The sequence below is a fragment of the Epinephelus fuscoguttatus genome, linkage group LG15 (genome assembly GCF_011397635.1).
Source record: "Epinephelus fuscoguttatus linkage group LG15, E.fuscoguttatus.final_Chr_v1".
Lineage (NCBI taxonomy): Eukaryota > Metazoa > Chordata > Actinopteri > Perciformes > Serranidae > Epinephelus > Epinephelus fuscoguttatus.
Window position 1 is genome coordinate 31318356 of NC_064766.1, and position 16532 is coordinate 31334887.

The 16532-nt window shown below is 42.2% G+C and overlaps 1 protein-coding gene across 4 annotated transcripts; it reads right to left on the bottom strand.

Annotated features, from left to right (window-relative positions):
- Positions 1 to 213: 213 nt before the first annotated feature.
- pask (PAS domain containing serine/threonine kinase) lies at positions 214 to 16517 on the bottom strand. 4 transcript variants are annotated; one of them, XM_049599143.1, is made up of 21 exons: positions 16197 to 16517; positions 15837 to 16055; positions 13346 to 13575; positions 13069 to 13239; positions 12761 to 12895; positions 12413 to 12547; positions 11965 to 12202; positions 11462 to 11643; positions 11243 to 11372; positions 10109 to 10280; positions 8188 to 8420; positions 7811 to 7940; positions 6451 to 7025; positions 6210 to 6352; positions 5935 to 6102; positions 5680 to 5805; positions 4159 to 4293; positions 3873 to 4072; positions 3364 to 3497; positions 3110 to 3259; positions 214 to 1468 (listed from the first exon to the last, which is right to left on the bottom strand). In XM_049599143.1, exons 2-21 carry the CDS (start codon positions 16036 to 16038, stop codon positions 1293 to 1295), a joined length of 3765 nt encoding a protein of 1254 aa, XP_049455100.1. In that variant the 5' UTR covers positions 16039 to 16055; positions 16197 to 16517; the 3' UTR covers positions 214 to 1292. The 4 variants fall into 4 exon arrangements, with proteins under 4 accessions (XP_049455100.1, XP_049455101.1, XP_049455098.1 ...); XM_049599144.1 differs by having other exon boundaries at positions 214 to 1465; positions 15837 to 16061; XM_049599141.1 differs by having other exon boundaries at positions 15837 to 16061.
- Between the last annotated feature and the right edge of the window lie 15 nt (positions 16518 to 16532).

Genomic DNA, 16532 nt, shown 5'->3' on the forward strand with positions numbered 1-16532 from the left:
CATTCTCACCAAATAAAGCACATGTGGTTACAGCTTTCACTAGTCTCCTGGCAAAACGTTTCATCATTCTAAATTGGAAGTACCTTGCTCCCCCATCCTTTTCTCATCGGGTCAAGGATGTTATGTATTTCTTAAAGTTAGAAAAAAAAAATCAACACTCAAAGGTCACTCTCAAACCTTTATTAAGATACTGAGTCCCTTTTTTTGGACTTAATTGATTTGCTACTAGAACCCCTTGATAAAGAGGTACCTATAAATGTTGCATGACAGCAGTCTCTTTCTACATTTGTATGAGGGATTAATACCATTATTTGGTGAAGTTCTGGTAACGTCCCTCCTTTACCTGAATGTATCTTGTAACCTGTGATGCCATGGATGGGTGGGCTGGGTGGTAGGGATGGAATCAGAGAAGGAATGGTTGAACTGATGTCAAACACACATTTTGTATCTTAGCTGTGGGATAAAAACTTTGAAAATCAATCAAATCTATTTACAAAAAGAAAAAAAAAGAAGCGTTTTATGTCAGAAATCTGCAGGTGGAATCATTCAGGCCAAACAGCAGCTGCCTCGTTGCCTCACCATGTTAGAAACAGCAATGTGAAACTTTTTTATTGCACTGCCATTTAATGATTTACCATGTTTACTGCCTGCATTAAGAATACAAAATTTAAATACATTTACAATGTTTGCATGACAAACAATAAACTGTCTACAGTTCTGATCAACAGGCTATTCCTTGGTCGTATAAAAAGCAACATTTGTAGTAAAATATTTATTAATCTATGAGAATAAATAGATAAAATATTGTAAATATACTTACAATGTTTAATTAAAAGACACAAGATTAAAATCATGAACATAAAATCGACATTTGTTTAACAGAAGCTGGATAATTAAAACTATTTCCTTCTATCAAACTAAGATCTTAGTTGTGAGGTTGTGGTCACTTGTGGGTTTTGGTGGCAAAGCTGTATCACTGTGAGCCATCACTATGATTTTAAGGCGTGAAAGAATAAATACAATAAGATTACATAAAAGGAAAAAGAAATGCTACATCATCATATTTAAAATCTCCTGTTTTGCTTTCTGCAATCACAAAAATGTCGAACAAGCAAGTTTTGACCGACGGCAGCTTGATAATGGTGTTCATCCCACCTGGTATCAAACTGTTCATACTTCATAAAAGCAAAAGGTCCATCTGTCTCTGAAGGACGAACATCTACACAGTAGTGTTTGATTGGACGGAGAAAATCTTCCCTTTTCTTGGGCTCCACCTCCTTTAAATTCAGCCTTTATTCCTCATGGAGATACTTCTGAAGCTCTGTTTCCAGGGCCACCATTGACAACCTGTCCTCCTCATCTTCCTCCTCCTCATCATCATCAGGAAGAGTCTCATCATGTTGATCCGGGAACAAGCTTTGCCTGATGTACACTTGTGGGCTGGACTCCTGGTGCTGTGGTGAGCCTGCTACAAGAAGAGAAGGTCCAGAGTGGATGAGCTGCCACTAACTTTAATTTGCACATCTGAGACTGCAGATTATACGGATGGTAACTTATGCGGTGCCACTTCTCCACTACATGAAAGTTTGACCATGTAGTGCTGACCATTTGTGTATCAATTACTCACCCTGTGTGTTGCGTTGAATTCATGAAGACAACTGTTTTTCCCACATGCCTCTACAGTGAACAAAGAATCCCAAAACAGCAGCAGCAAAGTCACCAACATTTCCAGGAACTTTTATTACCAGGAATTTATTTACCTGGGTAAAAGAATTCCTGGTAATCTGTGTGGTTTGCATTTCCACTTCACCTCAAAGTTCCGGAAAATTTAGCGTGATAACATAGATGATTCGGCGTGTGTCCTGTATTTGACTCCGCCAGCTTGTTTACTGGTAACATAGTGCTGGTGTAGAGAGTTGGGTCTGTTTGCCTCAGCCAGCAGCTAAGTTTGAAAGTATTTTAAGGTAAGTGTCAAACTAAGTTAGTTTACATGCAGACAGCTGCCATTTGAGCTTATTAGTAACAATTTGTTATCAGCTGAATTAGCGTGCTGTCCTTGTGTAAGACATAACGTTGGTGGATGAGAGACTGTGGACGGGGCATATTGAATATCGCTGTCTACATGTTTACATGTTCATGCTTGCTGAACACATGTATTGATAAAGTATTGGCTTCTTACTCGCTAAGGATTAATGTCACTTACAGTAACGAGTGTAGCTGCCGTCAACTCGAGTTAATTATCTTCACTGTGTTTCCACAGCGGCCGCTCGGCTGTTCACCGGTTACCGTGTTGTGTTAGTGGATGTGTGTGGAGTTCAGCGCCAGCACAAAAGAACCGATACGGTTAGTGCTTATCAATACTACTGTCTTTGATAATTTAGCTCCGGGGCTAATTTAGTACTGGGTGTCGGTACCTATCCTTAATCAAAAACACAAACTAAGTGAAGCTTGTAGAAATGAAATAAAGTTTGCAGTGGCTGCCTGTGCCAGGAAGTGTGGAACGCTGCAAGTGTGACTTCCACCAATCAACGTTCTTCAGCACACGGCCCCGCCCCTCAAGAATTCCGGGTAATCTGAAAAGTCCTACCCGCCCTACTTTTGTAATTTCGGCGGAAATGCGCCAAGGCTTTTCAAAAGCCCGGGTAAATGAGAAAAGTTCCTGCTGTGGAAAAAGGGCTCTTAACACAAACTAACTAATTGAGGCAGCGGTAGACCAGCAGCTCTCGTGTTCAGCGAGGTAAAACTGCAGTTATTGTTGATATAGTCTGGTTTTAAAGAAAGCGTAGACAAGTTTGACTTTCTATTCAGTTCCCTGTCAGAGAGAGTTATCTGTTTGGGAAGTACTGAGCATACAACTGGATAAATGAGACTTGGATTATACTGCACGTGTTGTGTGAGAGTTTGTAAACTGATGTTTTGTGATGTTTGCTGTTGTTAAATGTGGACACCTTTTATTTAATTCTGCAAGACTTCTCTCCACATATCGATCCTTCATTCACCAGAGCTAAGTGGGAAAACATTTTCTTCACAAATTCAACTTAACACAGGGTGACTAACTGACATATAAATGGTCATTTGGGAGATGAAGTATTCCTTTAAAGGTACTCACAGTTGCTCTGAGTTGCAGGGACCACCTCTGTCCAGCTGTACTCTGCCAGGGAAATGGGCTGGCTGATCCAGGACTGCAGCAGCAGCTGGTCCAGAGTCATTCTCTGGGCTGGATCAGGGTGCAGCAGCCCACATAAGACACCATGCAGATCTGAGAGCGTACATGGTGAAATGTCAACACTGAGTTGGAAAATATGTTTTTGGAAACTGTGAAAGTGAATCAGTGAAAGTTATTTGCAGTCACCAGCAGTATACCTGGAGTGAGGGGGAATGGAGGCTTCAGTCTGGCATCCAGGATCTCCTCAACACCACAGAAGGGGTTCTCACTGAACAACAGAGTGTAGAGCAACACACCAAGAGACCACATCTCCAGCTCTGGACCCTCATAGCTACAACAGAACCCAACAAAGAGACAAACTATAATTACAACAGGCTTATTTGGCAACAACATGGTAGCACATTATTTATCAGTTAATTCAGTGCCTGTGTACGGCTGCGGAACTTTACGATCAGTATATCCTTGACGCTACATATAGTTTAACTATACATCGTAAAGGTTAATGGGTCATAAAAGTGATACAGGACTGGAAAACAGTGCTCTGACCTAGATTTAGCTTTAATGCTTTGAGTGAGCTGAGTAATCAGGACAGTCATTCCCCCTTTAAAATAAACCATCTATAAAAACAAGACCAATATGAAATTTCCTATTTGCTAAGTGAAAAGGAACAAATACCAGTTGTCGTTCTCAGGTATTATGTACATACGGATTTCCCTGAAGCACCTCTGGGGAGCAGTACTCCAGCGTGCCACAGAAATTGTAAAAGAGCTTCCTGGGAGCCATCATGGCGGCAGAGCCGAAGTCTATCAGGCGAATGTGGAAACACTTGTCGATGATGATGTTCTCATCTTTTATGTCCCTGTGAAGGATGCTCTTAGTCCTCAGATAGAAGACAGCGGCGACCAGCTGGGAAGAGATGGAACCTCCAGTTTAGACAAGAATAAATATACACTTCACATTTCAGAGCCTGTTCTCTTGTCTTATGTACATACCTGTCTGAAGATGTAGCTGGCCAGGGGCTCATCCAGCCTCGGCTGCATGTCTATGAACTCAAAAAGGTCCAAACCATCTCCATGTTTCTCCATTACCATCTGGAAGTAGGTCCCATTCTCAAACACCTCCAGCACCTGGTGGCACACATATATACATGATGAGCAAAATAATTTAACATAATATAAGGAAAGAATGTTTTTACAACCTTGTGTCTTAAAGGGACAGTTCACCCCTGTTTTAAAAAACAAATATTTTCCCTCTTACCTGTAGTGCTGTTTATCAGTCTAGATTGTTTTGGTATGAGTTGCTGAGTGTTGGAGATGGTTGTAGAATATAATGAAACTAGATGGCACTCAGCTTGTGATGCTAAAAGCACCAAAACCAAAATATGTTTAATAAACTCAACACCGTCTCTTTCCAGAAATCACGACCCAGCTACCCAAGATAATCCACAGACCTTGCTGTGAGCAGTTTCATGTAGGAACTATTTTCTTTGTACCGAACTACACCCGTCAACTGTATCGCTAGCTAACGTTACAGGTCAGAGGAGAACGCCAAACCATTTTTCCTAGAATGGTGAAGACATGACCCACCCAACTCTCCCTGACTGGCTGGTTCTTGCTGCCTTGGTTGATGGCTTGGTCAGGTATAGCTATGGAGTGTGTTTGCTTAGGGTAAAGGCCTTTGCACACGGAGTCAGTTTTTTAAATCTGTCATCCAAAAAAAAATGGTTAGGCACAGAAACCTTGCACACTGATTCTGATGTGTTTTATTGTTGTATTTGTTGTGAAAATTCACAATACATGACAAAATTAAGACACATTTCCTCCTTTGTTTTTCTCCACTGGAGTTACATATCTGGCTGTCATCACTCCCTCCCTGTCTTTCATTTGTCCCTCCCTCTTTGTCTCCCACATTCTCTGTGCAGTCCACATCCTCCTCGTTATCATCACCCCCTGAATTTTACTATCTGACCCACTGAAAGTGAGCTGAGTTATGAAATTATTCTGTGCCCCTGTTTCTCTGTCTTTTTTTTCCCCACTGAATCTTGGTCAAACGTCTCTGAAGGATCTGACTGATGTGAAAAACAGAAAATCGAACTTGTTCCGAAAATTTTAATGACGGACGAAGTTAGAGGCAGAGTATGGCGGGTCAAACCTTCGCCATTCAAGGAAAAAAAAAGGGTGAGGAAAGGACCGGCCATTTATGTTTACAGCTTGCTCTGTCACAAGCACAAGCCTCCTGTCCATGAGGAGGTGCGCACTTCCTTCTCCACGGTGATACAGTTGACAAGTGTAGTTTGGTAGAAAGAAAATAGTTCCTACATGAGTTTTTCAAATTGATGTTTTTGGTGCTTTGAGCACCACAAGCCGAGTGACATCTAGTTCCATTATATTCAAGAGAAAGCAGACATCTCTACAGCTGATACCTCCAACACCTGGCAACTCACACCAAAACAATCTAGATTGATAACAGCACTACAGGTAAGAGGAAAAATATGGTATTGACAACCCAGTTACCTTGACTATGTTGTGGTGCTGTACTCGTGTCAGTATGGCAATCTCCTGGCTGACCCGTCCCAGCATGGGATCATCTACCCAGCAGTCACTCACTATCCTGGACTTGTTAATGAACTTCACGATCACCTGCAAATTTAAAAAAAAAAAAAAAAAACAGTTAAAGAGGTCACATAGTCGCAACAATCTTATCAAACGGCTACATGTTGTATGAACATGAATAAGACATGTTTCTAGATTAATGAAAATGTTTCTTACTTCTACTCCATCACAGCGCCGTATCGCCTTCCAGACAAAACCAAAGGCTCCTTTACCCACAGCTTTAACTGGCTGGTACTCTTCATCAAACTGCCCGTCACAGGCTCGAGACTGGTCCAAGTCCATGGTGGAGCGTAATGCCTCCCCATGACTGGCCTCACTAATCCTCTGATGGAGGACAGCAATTAAGAATAATGAGTTGAGCACACATCACTTTTCATACTTTGATAAATAAATATAATGTGTCATCCTAACTCATCTGTATTGCCACTGACCTCTCCTAGACTGACTCCTGATTGGTTTTGAAGTGATCGATCTGTTTGCAACAGTGACCCCTGCTGGCCAGGCCTACTCATCCACACACAGATCATGGAGCTTCCATCAGGGAGAGTAGTCCTGCACACATCGCACCGCACATCTGGAGAGACAATAAGGAACTGGTTAACGTCTTTTTGCTTTACGTAACACAATACGTAGATGAGGGGGAAACAGATTAACAGTTGTAGTCGTACTAACCTACTCTCGTGCCATCTCTGTGGTATGCACTGCCTTCATATCGCCCCTCCTGTATCTGTGTAGTGTCTGAGGACAAGTTGTACCCATTCACCTTCTGTTTCTTTGGCGTAGATGTGGCAGGAGTGTCCGTCACTGACTGAATCCCACCGTTCATTTGCATGCAGAACTCTTGGCTCTTTTCTTTGTGGATTGAAGAGAGAGCTGCCCACTGATCCTGTTCTCCCTGATCATTTTTTACTTGCTCTTCACTTGAGCCGTTTCTGACCTGTAGACCAACAGGCTCTGCTTCCTGGTCAGACTCCACCAAGTACGGGGAAGGTGTGCGCAGGAGCTCGGCTGTGCTGCAGGACGTCATGGAGTGTTGGTTATCATCCTCGTGTCCTCTGCTGCTGAGAAGCTCTACACTACCACTCAGATCTAGTTCGGCCAGCGCCCGGGTCACCAGATCACCATTGCTGTTAAGGTCCAGAAAACAGCTGGCTGAGTCCACTATGTGTGCTGAGGGGGAGTCTTCTGCCTGGCCTGGGTCAAAACCACCATGGCCGGCAAATTTTTCACAGAAGCCAGAGGAAGATCTGTGAAATTGAGTTATAATCAACCAATGATTAGAAATGAGTAAACAGTAAAGAAATCCAGACGGTATTATTTTATCAAAAAGAGGTAATAAAAATACAATAATTTCTGAAGAACGCAGCTTTCTTTCCAGTCTAAACATGACTGACTTCTGAAGATTTTTATTTCAGTGGTTACTTGCTTATAATTGATGCCAACTGACCAGTTAAAAGTTATTCAGTTTAAATAGATGCTATGGAATTAATTTGCATTCATCATGCCAGAGTAGATACATTTTCCCCAGATTTAAATTTTTCAATGTAAAATATCTTTCAGCTTTGAATACTGACATAACAGATAAACTCACTGTCTTAAAAATTAGATAACAGACTGGGTGATTTTTGACATTTAATTGGGTGACATTCAATTCTCCACATTTTCAGCACGAAATACAAGTGGCTTTAAACTTGCCCTCTTGTATCTAGAGACGTGAGCTTTTAGTCACACACTTAAGATTTTAATATTAACAAAATGTCCGACAAATATTGTTAAAATGTTTGAAATATTATTTAATAAAATGTCCGACAAATATTTATAAAATGTCCGAAAAATTACTAATAAAAATATTGAAAAAAATGTGATTAAAAGCTCACATCTCTCGATGCGAGAGAGTGTCCAACTTTGGTCTTTTAAAAGTCTTCTCAAAGTCTTCTAGTACACAAGTTTAAAGCCAGTTGTGTATTCTCATGCTGAAAATGTACAGAATTAAATGTTTCTTAAGACAAAGAAGTGAAATCTCTATCCTCACCTGCTCTCCAGTGAGATGACCTCAAAGCTGGAGTCTTGGAGCACAGCGGTACATGAGCGATGATTGTTGCCTGTATCAGGAGAAGTACCAGGCAACCTACCACCAGTTTGTCCATTCAGAGTGGGAGTGTCTACAGAGGTGAAAAACAAAAACACTCAATACAGTTTCTCAAAGACTGCTCTTTTAATGCTTTCTAAAATCTAATACAATTACATAACATGTTGTGCAGAATGGTCTGTTAAATCTTCATCTGAGGTAAAAGTTTCAGTACCCATTCCAATACGAGCTGCAGTTTAGTCTCAGGGTTGAAAGGACGAACTACAAATAAATAACTATAAACAGAACACTAAAGCTTCAACAGTTTAGCTGCATCCTACCTGGGATAATCTTGATGTCAGGTTGATTATTTTCCTGAACTCTACTGCCGAGCTGCTGTTCTTGGTTACGCTGTGGTGGTTCAGTGGAAACCAGGCAGTAGGTCTCTTCTTCTGGAGGTTCCACCCAGGCAAATGTCTTGAGGAGTGCCTGAGTGCTATCAACGCAGTCCAGCTGGGTAACGCAGAGACCAACCTGGGCTGCCTGCTCCATCAGCTCTGTAGTGTCATCAGCCCTAGACACAAGAAAGGCTGGATTTTAATCCAAGTACTGTTATGTTAACCAGCATCTAAAAGAATGTAATAATAATACTATAAAATCAAAATACGAGTAAAGAAATCTGACGCTAGATATTTTGTGAATCTTTTTTGGGATCACACGTGCACATACAGAATCAGTGTTTAAACCTCTGGCAGATGTTGCTTATAATCACAATCACAATCAGTTTCACTGGCCAAGTATGTGTGTACATACAAGAAATTTGACGCCAAACAAAGCTGGACAAAGTAAACACAAACACTAGACTACTGTAAACATTTGACTACTTCGCACGGATATTATAGAAACAAAAACACAATGAAGTGTGTAAAACAGCGCAAAATGGTACTGGAATAAATACAGAATGATAGATGTAACAGGTTGCTTTATACACAAGGTAGATGGAGTACACAGCATGCTGGGTTATTTCTGAAAGATATTGACATGTTTACAGTTTGTATTTAAACTACAAAAACATTATTTTATGTAATATATAATCAGTATAGATTTCTGACTCTCAAGACTCGCTCAAGATTTCTTTCTCCTTATCTTAGCTATTGTAAATGTCACATTTAATCACTTCCTCATTAAAATTCATTGAATATAGGACTTTTGGCAAGCGTAACTGTAAAGGAGCCAATACGAAGCTGTGGGAGGTTTTTTAGGCTGACAGTGTTTTCCCAAGGCACTCAAGTTGATTTGTGTTCTCGTCTGTTTAGCTGCAATAAAAGCTCAAGGCTATTAAAACTTTGTAGTTTAGTCAATATTATGATAGAGAAGGTTATAAACCAACGATTAATGTATGTGCTACATAACTGTTTGAGGACCTTAATTATGTACAAGTCACTGGAATGCAAGGGCAATTTTATGAACACTGTGGGACATTAATTAATCTTGGTAGTGACGTAAATGAGTGCTTAAAAAACGTGTATAACACAACAGCAATACCAAAGTAATATGTCTGTCACAACTCCTTGGTGCCTCTCAAACTTCTCCCTGACTAAAACCTGAATAAATCCCTTGATACTGCTGATGAAGATATCTTTTTGACCAAGCATGCAGTGACATTATTTGTCCAACAGATGGCAAAAGAGCAGAGGATAAATATACTGTGAATCCAAATGTGAATATTCATCTTCCAGCAGCACAATTAATTTAATTTGATCTGCTTCTATTGTTTGCTTATGAAAGACTGAACCAACATTAGTGGAACCATTATGATTCCCAGTTGCATCGTCTAAACAATTACGATCCATAATAAAGGTTTAAGAATGAGCAGGAAAAACATACAAAGACAAACAGTGCTAAGCTGCAACTTAAAGAGTGTTTTAGTGTCTCTGCTGGCTGGTTATATACACAGAGAGGCCATCAGACTCGACCACACAGTTGTTGTTGTGTTTTCGTTCTTCCAGGCACATTAAATATACATGCAGTCTGCTGCTTTTAGGTCCCAGGATACTGCAGCTTTTGTCTGGTCCATCACTTAAGAAAAATGCAAAGATCTGGTCCACTATTCATGCTTATGTCTGCTGGTGTGTTATTTTCTGTGCAGGTTTCACAAGGTCATGTTTAAGAAGTTTATAATCCTTTGGTAATAGGAAGTCATTGAGCTCTGGAGTAAAATACGTTCCGATGGCTCCAGACAACAAGGACATGCACACTTACATAACTACTCTTGTGGAGGTCACAGCAGGGGGAGACAGGGTAGAAAAAGCACTGCCCTGTTTGTCCAGCCTGGTGCTAGTTCCAGTGAAGATCCTGCCTCGGCCTGTGGAGGTTCTTCCCAGGACAGCCTGATGCACCATGGCCATATCGCCTGCCACCAGTGAGGAAGGGTCTAAGGAGTGGGAGCCAAAGGGAAAAGATTAAGTCACACAGTGAGGACAAATAGTGCTGTTTGACAAGACAAAATAAAAACTGACACTGTGCTACCTCACCCCACAGTTCAAAAACCTCTAGTTAGGGTTGGGTATCAAACTCAGAACTTTTAAGGGTACACACCAAATTCCGTCGGTACTACTGAGTACTGATTCAGGTTAAATCATCGGTGCCAAATATAACTACCTGAGAGTGCTTTTGTGTGACAATGCCAGGTTTAGACAAGAAGTGGAAGTGCCACAAGGTGCCCCGAAGCCTGGAACCCAGCCACTGAGCTCTGAGGCTGCCAACAGAGCTCTGCGGAGCTGCCAGGATCAACTTCAGATAGGCTGCGGAAGTGTCCCAAAGCCAGGAAGCCTGCTACAGAGCTTTGTGGCGTCTCCGTCAGCTCTCCAGTGAGCCAAAACTTTCGATGCGGTGCCAATCTGCTGCAATAGTTTTGGCGTCTAGTCTATTTTCTTTTCTATATTATTTCAGTAATAGTCTAGCACAGTTCCCAACTGGTCCAGCTATGGGGTCCAGATTTCTCCTTAGTGATTTGTGCAAGGTCCACACAGTTGAATACATAAAGTGTCACACTTGCATGTGGACATGATGTCGTCGAGCTAGTTTGCTGTCTCTGTCTAGTAGCTGTCCATTAGTCACTCATTTCACAGCAGAAAACAGCACTTCAAAATACTGTAAATTCACTGTACTTCAAAATAATGTGTGTGTTTTTTAAAAACTTGGCACAATCGCAAGTCACTTGTAGTCCATTCAAAATGGACCCGCGATCCACTTTTAGATCCACTTTTTCCGGTACAGAATTTCAGGCACCAACGTCAGATGTGAACAGTATCAAATCCTACCATTGGTCTAGACTAATCACTGCAAGTGAGTTGTGGAAAAAGGTGCCATTTTGTACACATCACAAATACTCACCATACTTCCCTGATACTTTGGATGAGGTTGTACTTTTATTAGCCTCTGCTGGAGAATCACAGAAGGGGCCGGCCTTTCCGTCTGAGTCACACATCCATCCATAAAAACCGGGGATCAGAAAAGTGACACTCTGTTGATGACAAAGCAGCAGAGACAGAAGTGTGAGTTGGCACGGTCGTCAATCCAAATGGCCGTGTTCAGCTGGTCGTGTTGGCTAACCTTTCTCAGCAGCTCGTCCTTGTCGTAGCCAAACAGACTGAGAGCCAGGTGGTTGTGGATGCTGTAGATTGAGCCGTCAGGGTGGAGCAGCAGGAGACCACTCAGAGGAGCAAACGCCCAAACTGTTCCCGAGTACTCAAGAGCTGGGCTGGGGGAGAGGACAACGCTGTCCACCTTCACTTCTGTATGAGTCAAGACAGACGTTGAAGATTCACAGTTAGTTACTAGATTACAGTATATGAAAGATAACTTTTTTAGGGCACACAGCTTTACACTGTAGTGGTGTGTTTCATTATCTTGTCTAGCTCCGGTATATTTTTCTTATTATAAGAGGCTGAAGAGTGCAGCCTTTACTGGAGGATGTTTAAAGTGCTTGGGTGGCATAATATTAACACTGGATAATGCACCAGTCTCTCCAGAATAATATTAGGTGTTTTTTAATCCCCCTCTGACCTAGCATTAGGTCTCAGCCTCGTCTTTAAAAAAACAACTTAACACCTTACCAGAGGATGGCTCTTCAGAGTTTAAGCCTTCTGACTTGCACACAGAGAAGGTGAGCCGAGAGCACGGCTGATCGTCCTGTGCATCTGGTCTTTCACAACTGTCTGCTGGGCAGGTGTAACTGGTCTCATTGTTTTGGTGTTGGGGTCTCCCACACACCACTGCCCCCTGAAGTTTGACACACAGGGGAACTGATGCACCCCCTCTGCTCTTACCACACACTCTTTGAACCCTCAGCATCTGAAATAAGGAGGGAAAGTCAAAGATGATGGACTTACAGAAACAGCTGGGTTTAAAAACAATGCAGGCTATCATTTATTTATTTGTTTCCTCTCTCTGTTTCTGAACTGTCTATGAAGCACATTTGTAAACATAAACTAAAAAACAAAGCTTATGAGAGGGAGCTTTCCTAAGCTGAGTGGGACAGTTTTGGCTCTAAAGTGTGCTTACTTTTGGCAACGCATTACTGTGCAGGGGGATTTGTAAAGAGGGGATTAGCTCCTTCACGGACAGCCCTTTTAACTCGTCAGGATGGTGGTATCCATGAAGATGGGCAAACGCCAAGTCACAGGTTAGGATGCTGCCCTAGAAATGACATCAACAGTGGGAAAAAGAATTGCTTTAGTGGGATGGAAAATGGTAATGTTTACCCAGTAGCATGTAATTGAGGATAGGAAAGAATACGGTAATACCATTACGATGTGAAAACATTTTTAGAGAGAGGAAAGCTGGGCGGCTTATATTGCAAACAAAAAAAAAAAAAAAAATGCTGAGGTTGCTAAATAATGAAGTACTTACATCTTGTGAAAAGGTCAGAAAGGCTGATACCCTTTCCACATTTTCCATCATGACACGCCAGTGCTCTTCATTCTGTGACTGTCTGTGCGTACACACTGACACCGGCAGCTCTCCAGATAACGTCACAACATCCACCTACAGAAAAAGTGGCATATTTAACAAACAAAACACACTCAGAAATATATACAGACACATTTTTACAACAGTGGTGGGTAAAACATTATTCTTAACAGTTTGATGTATTCATGTTTTGCGAAAACTTCAAGGTATTCAAAGCAAAGCATTTTTTTGGTCATCATATTTCATACCACTTTTCCAGACACCGCTGCAACAGTTCCATCCTCTAGCGGAAAATCTTCTTCCATCGCCTCTTCCAGGACCTGACTGGTTTTCTTCAACATGCAGGACAACTTTTTTCCGATCAGTTCTTTGGTGGTGCACTCAAACAGTTTGCAGGCCTGTTCATTTGCTGACTTAATCTGAAAAATAGAGATAAAACACATTTATTGTGTGTGCTCTAATTGTAGTACAGTTTGAGCAAATCTACCCAGCCACCGTGGCTCATATTAAATGCACACACAGTACCTCTCTGGTTTTCTGGTCGATAGTAAGAATAACTTTGTTTGGGTTGAAGGCAGATGGAGATCTCGGGAGGCCAAAATCTTCAGAGATTAGCTGACTGAACAAGCTTTCTTCCATCTCTGACATGGTGAATGGGTGTGGCAGAGAGACGGCAGAAACTTGGGAGCCAGGATGTAAGCAAGAGATCTGAAGGTTTCTCTCTGCGACAGAAGTGCAAACATCCAAACTTTTGCCTGTAAACAAAAAATTCAGAGACAGATAAAAAAAAATCCTCTTACCATCACCCTCACAATTAGGGCTGCAACTAACAATTATTTTTTTTCACCAATCAGTCAAAACATTAAAACCACTGACAGGTGAAGTGAACACTGATAATCTTGTTGCAATGCAATGTTGTGCTGGGAGACTTTGGGTCCTGGCATTCATGTGGATGACACTTGACACACTCAGACACTACAAACCAAGTACACTCCTCATGGCAATGACACTCCCTGCAGCAGGACAATGCTCCATGCCACAGTGCAAAAACTGCTCAGAAATGGTCCAAGGAATTTGACAGAGAACTTGAGGCGTCAACCTGATCCCCAGATCCCAATCTGGTTGAGCATCTCTGGGAGGTGCCGGTATCCTACCTTGTAACCTACAGAACTCAAAGGATTGGGGAGTGCCATTGCCACGAGGAGGGGAGGGGTACTTGGTCTTAAGCAGTGTTTGGGAGGGTGGTGCGCATGAAATGGCATCCACATGAATACCAGGACCGAATGTTTCCCAGCAGAACATTGCATTGTAACACCCTGATCGATGTTGTTTATTTCACCTAAGTGGTTTTAATGTTTTGGCTCCTGTATGGCCCAAGGTTACCTCTTTAAAGAGCTTGTTTTGTCTGAAAGCCATTAACATCAAAACTTGATTTGTTTAAAATATTATCAGTTATCAAAACTGTTGTGGATTAGCCACCAAGTTCTGAAAGCCTACAGAGATGCTGGGAGAGGGATATCGAGGAAGAGATAACTAGTGGAATATGGGGGGAAATTATTGGCTCGCGGTTTAAGTATCAAGAGAAATGCAGACACACCTGGTTAATTATAAAATTATCAATGGGATTTATTGGACCTCAAGTAAAATGGCACAACTGATGTGACACCACTTGTGGCACCCTCTTACATATCTTGTACTCATGCCCCACGATAGCTCTTCTGTGGTCTACGATTATTGTCTTCATCAATAAAGTGACGTCCTCTACACTCGTACAGACACCAGTGCTTGTCTGTTAGGTGTGATGCTGAAAGGAAGTGGGCGTAACACTCTGCAAATCTCATGGTGCAGGATAGCAAGAGGATAGTGCTGCGACACTGGAAAACTTATGGAGATATATTGGTGAAGGAGTGGTTCGACGAAATTGCTAAAATCTCCTCCTATGAAAGACTGTGTTAGAAGCTAATAGATAGGCAAGACATCTATATGAAAATATGGGGCCCTTACACGACTGTAACCTAACGTACTGATGAGCAACACCCTTTCTTATAATATGAGGTGTTAACTAGTGTACATAATATGATGTACAATTTGATATTGTACCATTTAGAATAAGTATCATGTATGTATATATTTTTGTATATACACACGCATCCACATATTTATGTATACACTGACCAGCCAAAACATTAAAACCACTGGTGGGTGAAGTGAATAACATTGATCATCTTGTTACAGTGGAATGTTCTGCTGGGAAACCTTGGGTCCTGGCATTCATGTGGATGTTACTTGACACACTCCATCCACCCGAACACAGTTGCAGACAAAATAAACCCTTTCAAGTCAACACTTGTCGATGGAAGTGGTCCCCCAGCAAAACAATGCACCATACCACATCACAAAAACTGCTCAGGCATGACCTGAGGACTGTGACAGAAAGCTCAAGGCATCAACCTGGCCTCCAAACACCCCAGATCGCCATCTGATTGGGACCCGATCCATGGCGGGTCCTCCTTGGACCGGACTTGGCTCTGACCTGTTAAGGCATGGACAGTGGACCTCTGGAGGGTGTCCTTTGGTGGCTGGCATCAGGGCATTACCATCACATCTTTTGAGTCCTGTGGGTTGTGACGTGGGGTAACAACACGTCCTATAAATGTTTGATCAGATCAGGATCCAGGGAATATGGCAAACAGGTTAACGCCTTGAGCTCTTTGCCCTGTTCCTCAGGTAATTCCTGAGCAGTGTTCGTGGCGGGGTGTGGCACACTGTCCTGCTAGGGGCCCGTGCTACTGAGGAGTGCTGTTACCATGAGGGGGAGTATATGGTCTGCACTGGTGTTTAGGCGGGGGAGCGTGTCAGGTGTCAACCACATGAAGATGTTTTTGGGTTTGTTTTTTTTTTATTGTTGCTGGTTTGTATGGAAAATCAATAAAAAGGGAAATTACAAAAGAAAAACAAATGTTGATTAATTAATTTCAGCTTTAATCACAATTTCAACCACACCAGTCCCACTCACCTCTCCAGGCACCAGGGTAACGACGCAGCTGCAGTGCCAACAGGTTCCTCTTGTACATCGGTCTCTGGGTACACGGGTAGGACTTATTCAAGTCAAAGTCATCCTCCAGGAGGTCACAGGAGAGGTCGGGCACTACACAAATAGTGTCCCCTTTACCTCTGCTGTTGCTTTGGCTCAGCCCAAAACGAGTCGACAGCGACATTGCTGTTGGTTATCCAGCTGAGACTGACCCACACAGAGGTAGTTAATGGATTGTAGCAATGTAACAACAGGTTAGCTAACAGAGAAAACGTTTTATTGATAACATGTGAGGTGTTTATTAGCATCTCATACGAAGATTAAATCCGAAACAACACTCACCCCAGGTTGTAGACAGAAACCGTGTGGCTTACGAGGGCACAGCAGTCTCAGTTGACGCCTGTTGACAAGGTAACGTTACCTCCCCTGCGCTATCTAGCTAACTAGCCATCTGCTAACGTTACTCCCACTACAAACAAAACGATACCGTGGTGTGTTTGCTTCCTAAATTGCCGGTTGCCGCTTCTTTCTCAACGACTTTAATCCGAGTTGACGTTGCCGTAGGGTTACGACAACTTTAAAACCATTCCAGCGGGTTAGTTAAGGGGAAAAGACGATTTAATTGCTAGTTTCACTTAGCGGTAGTTTTTGTAAACCGCGGGCTTCGAGCGCTAGCCG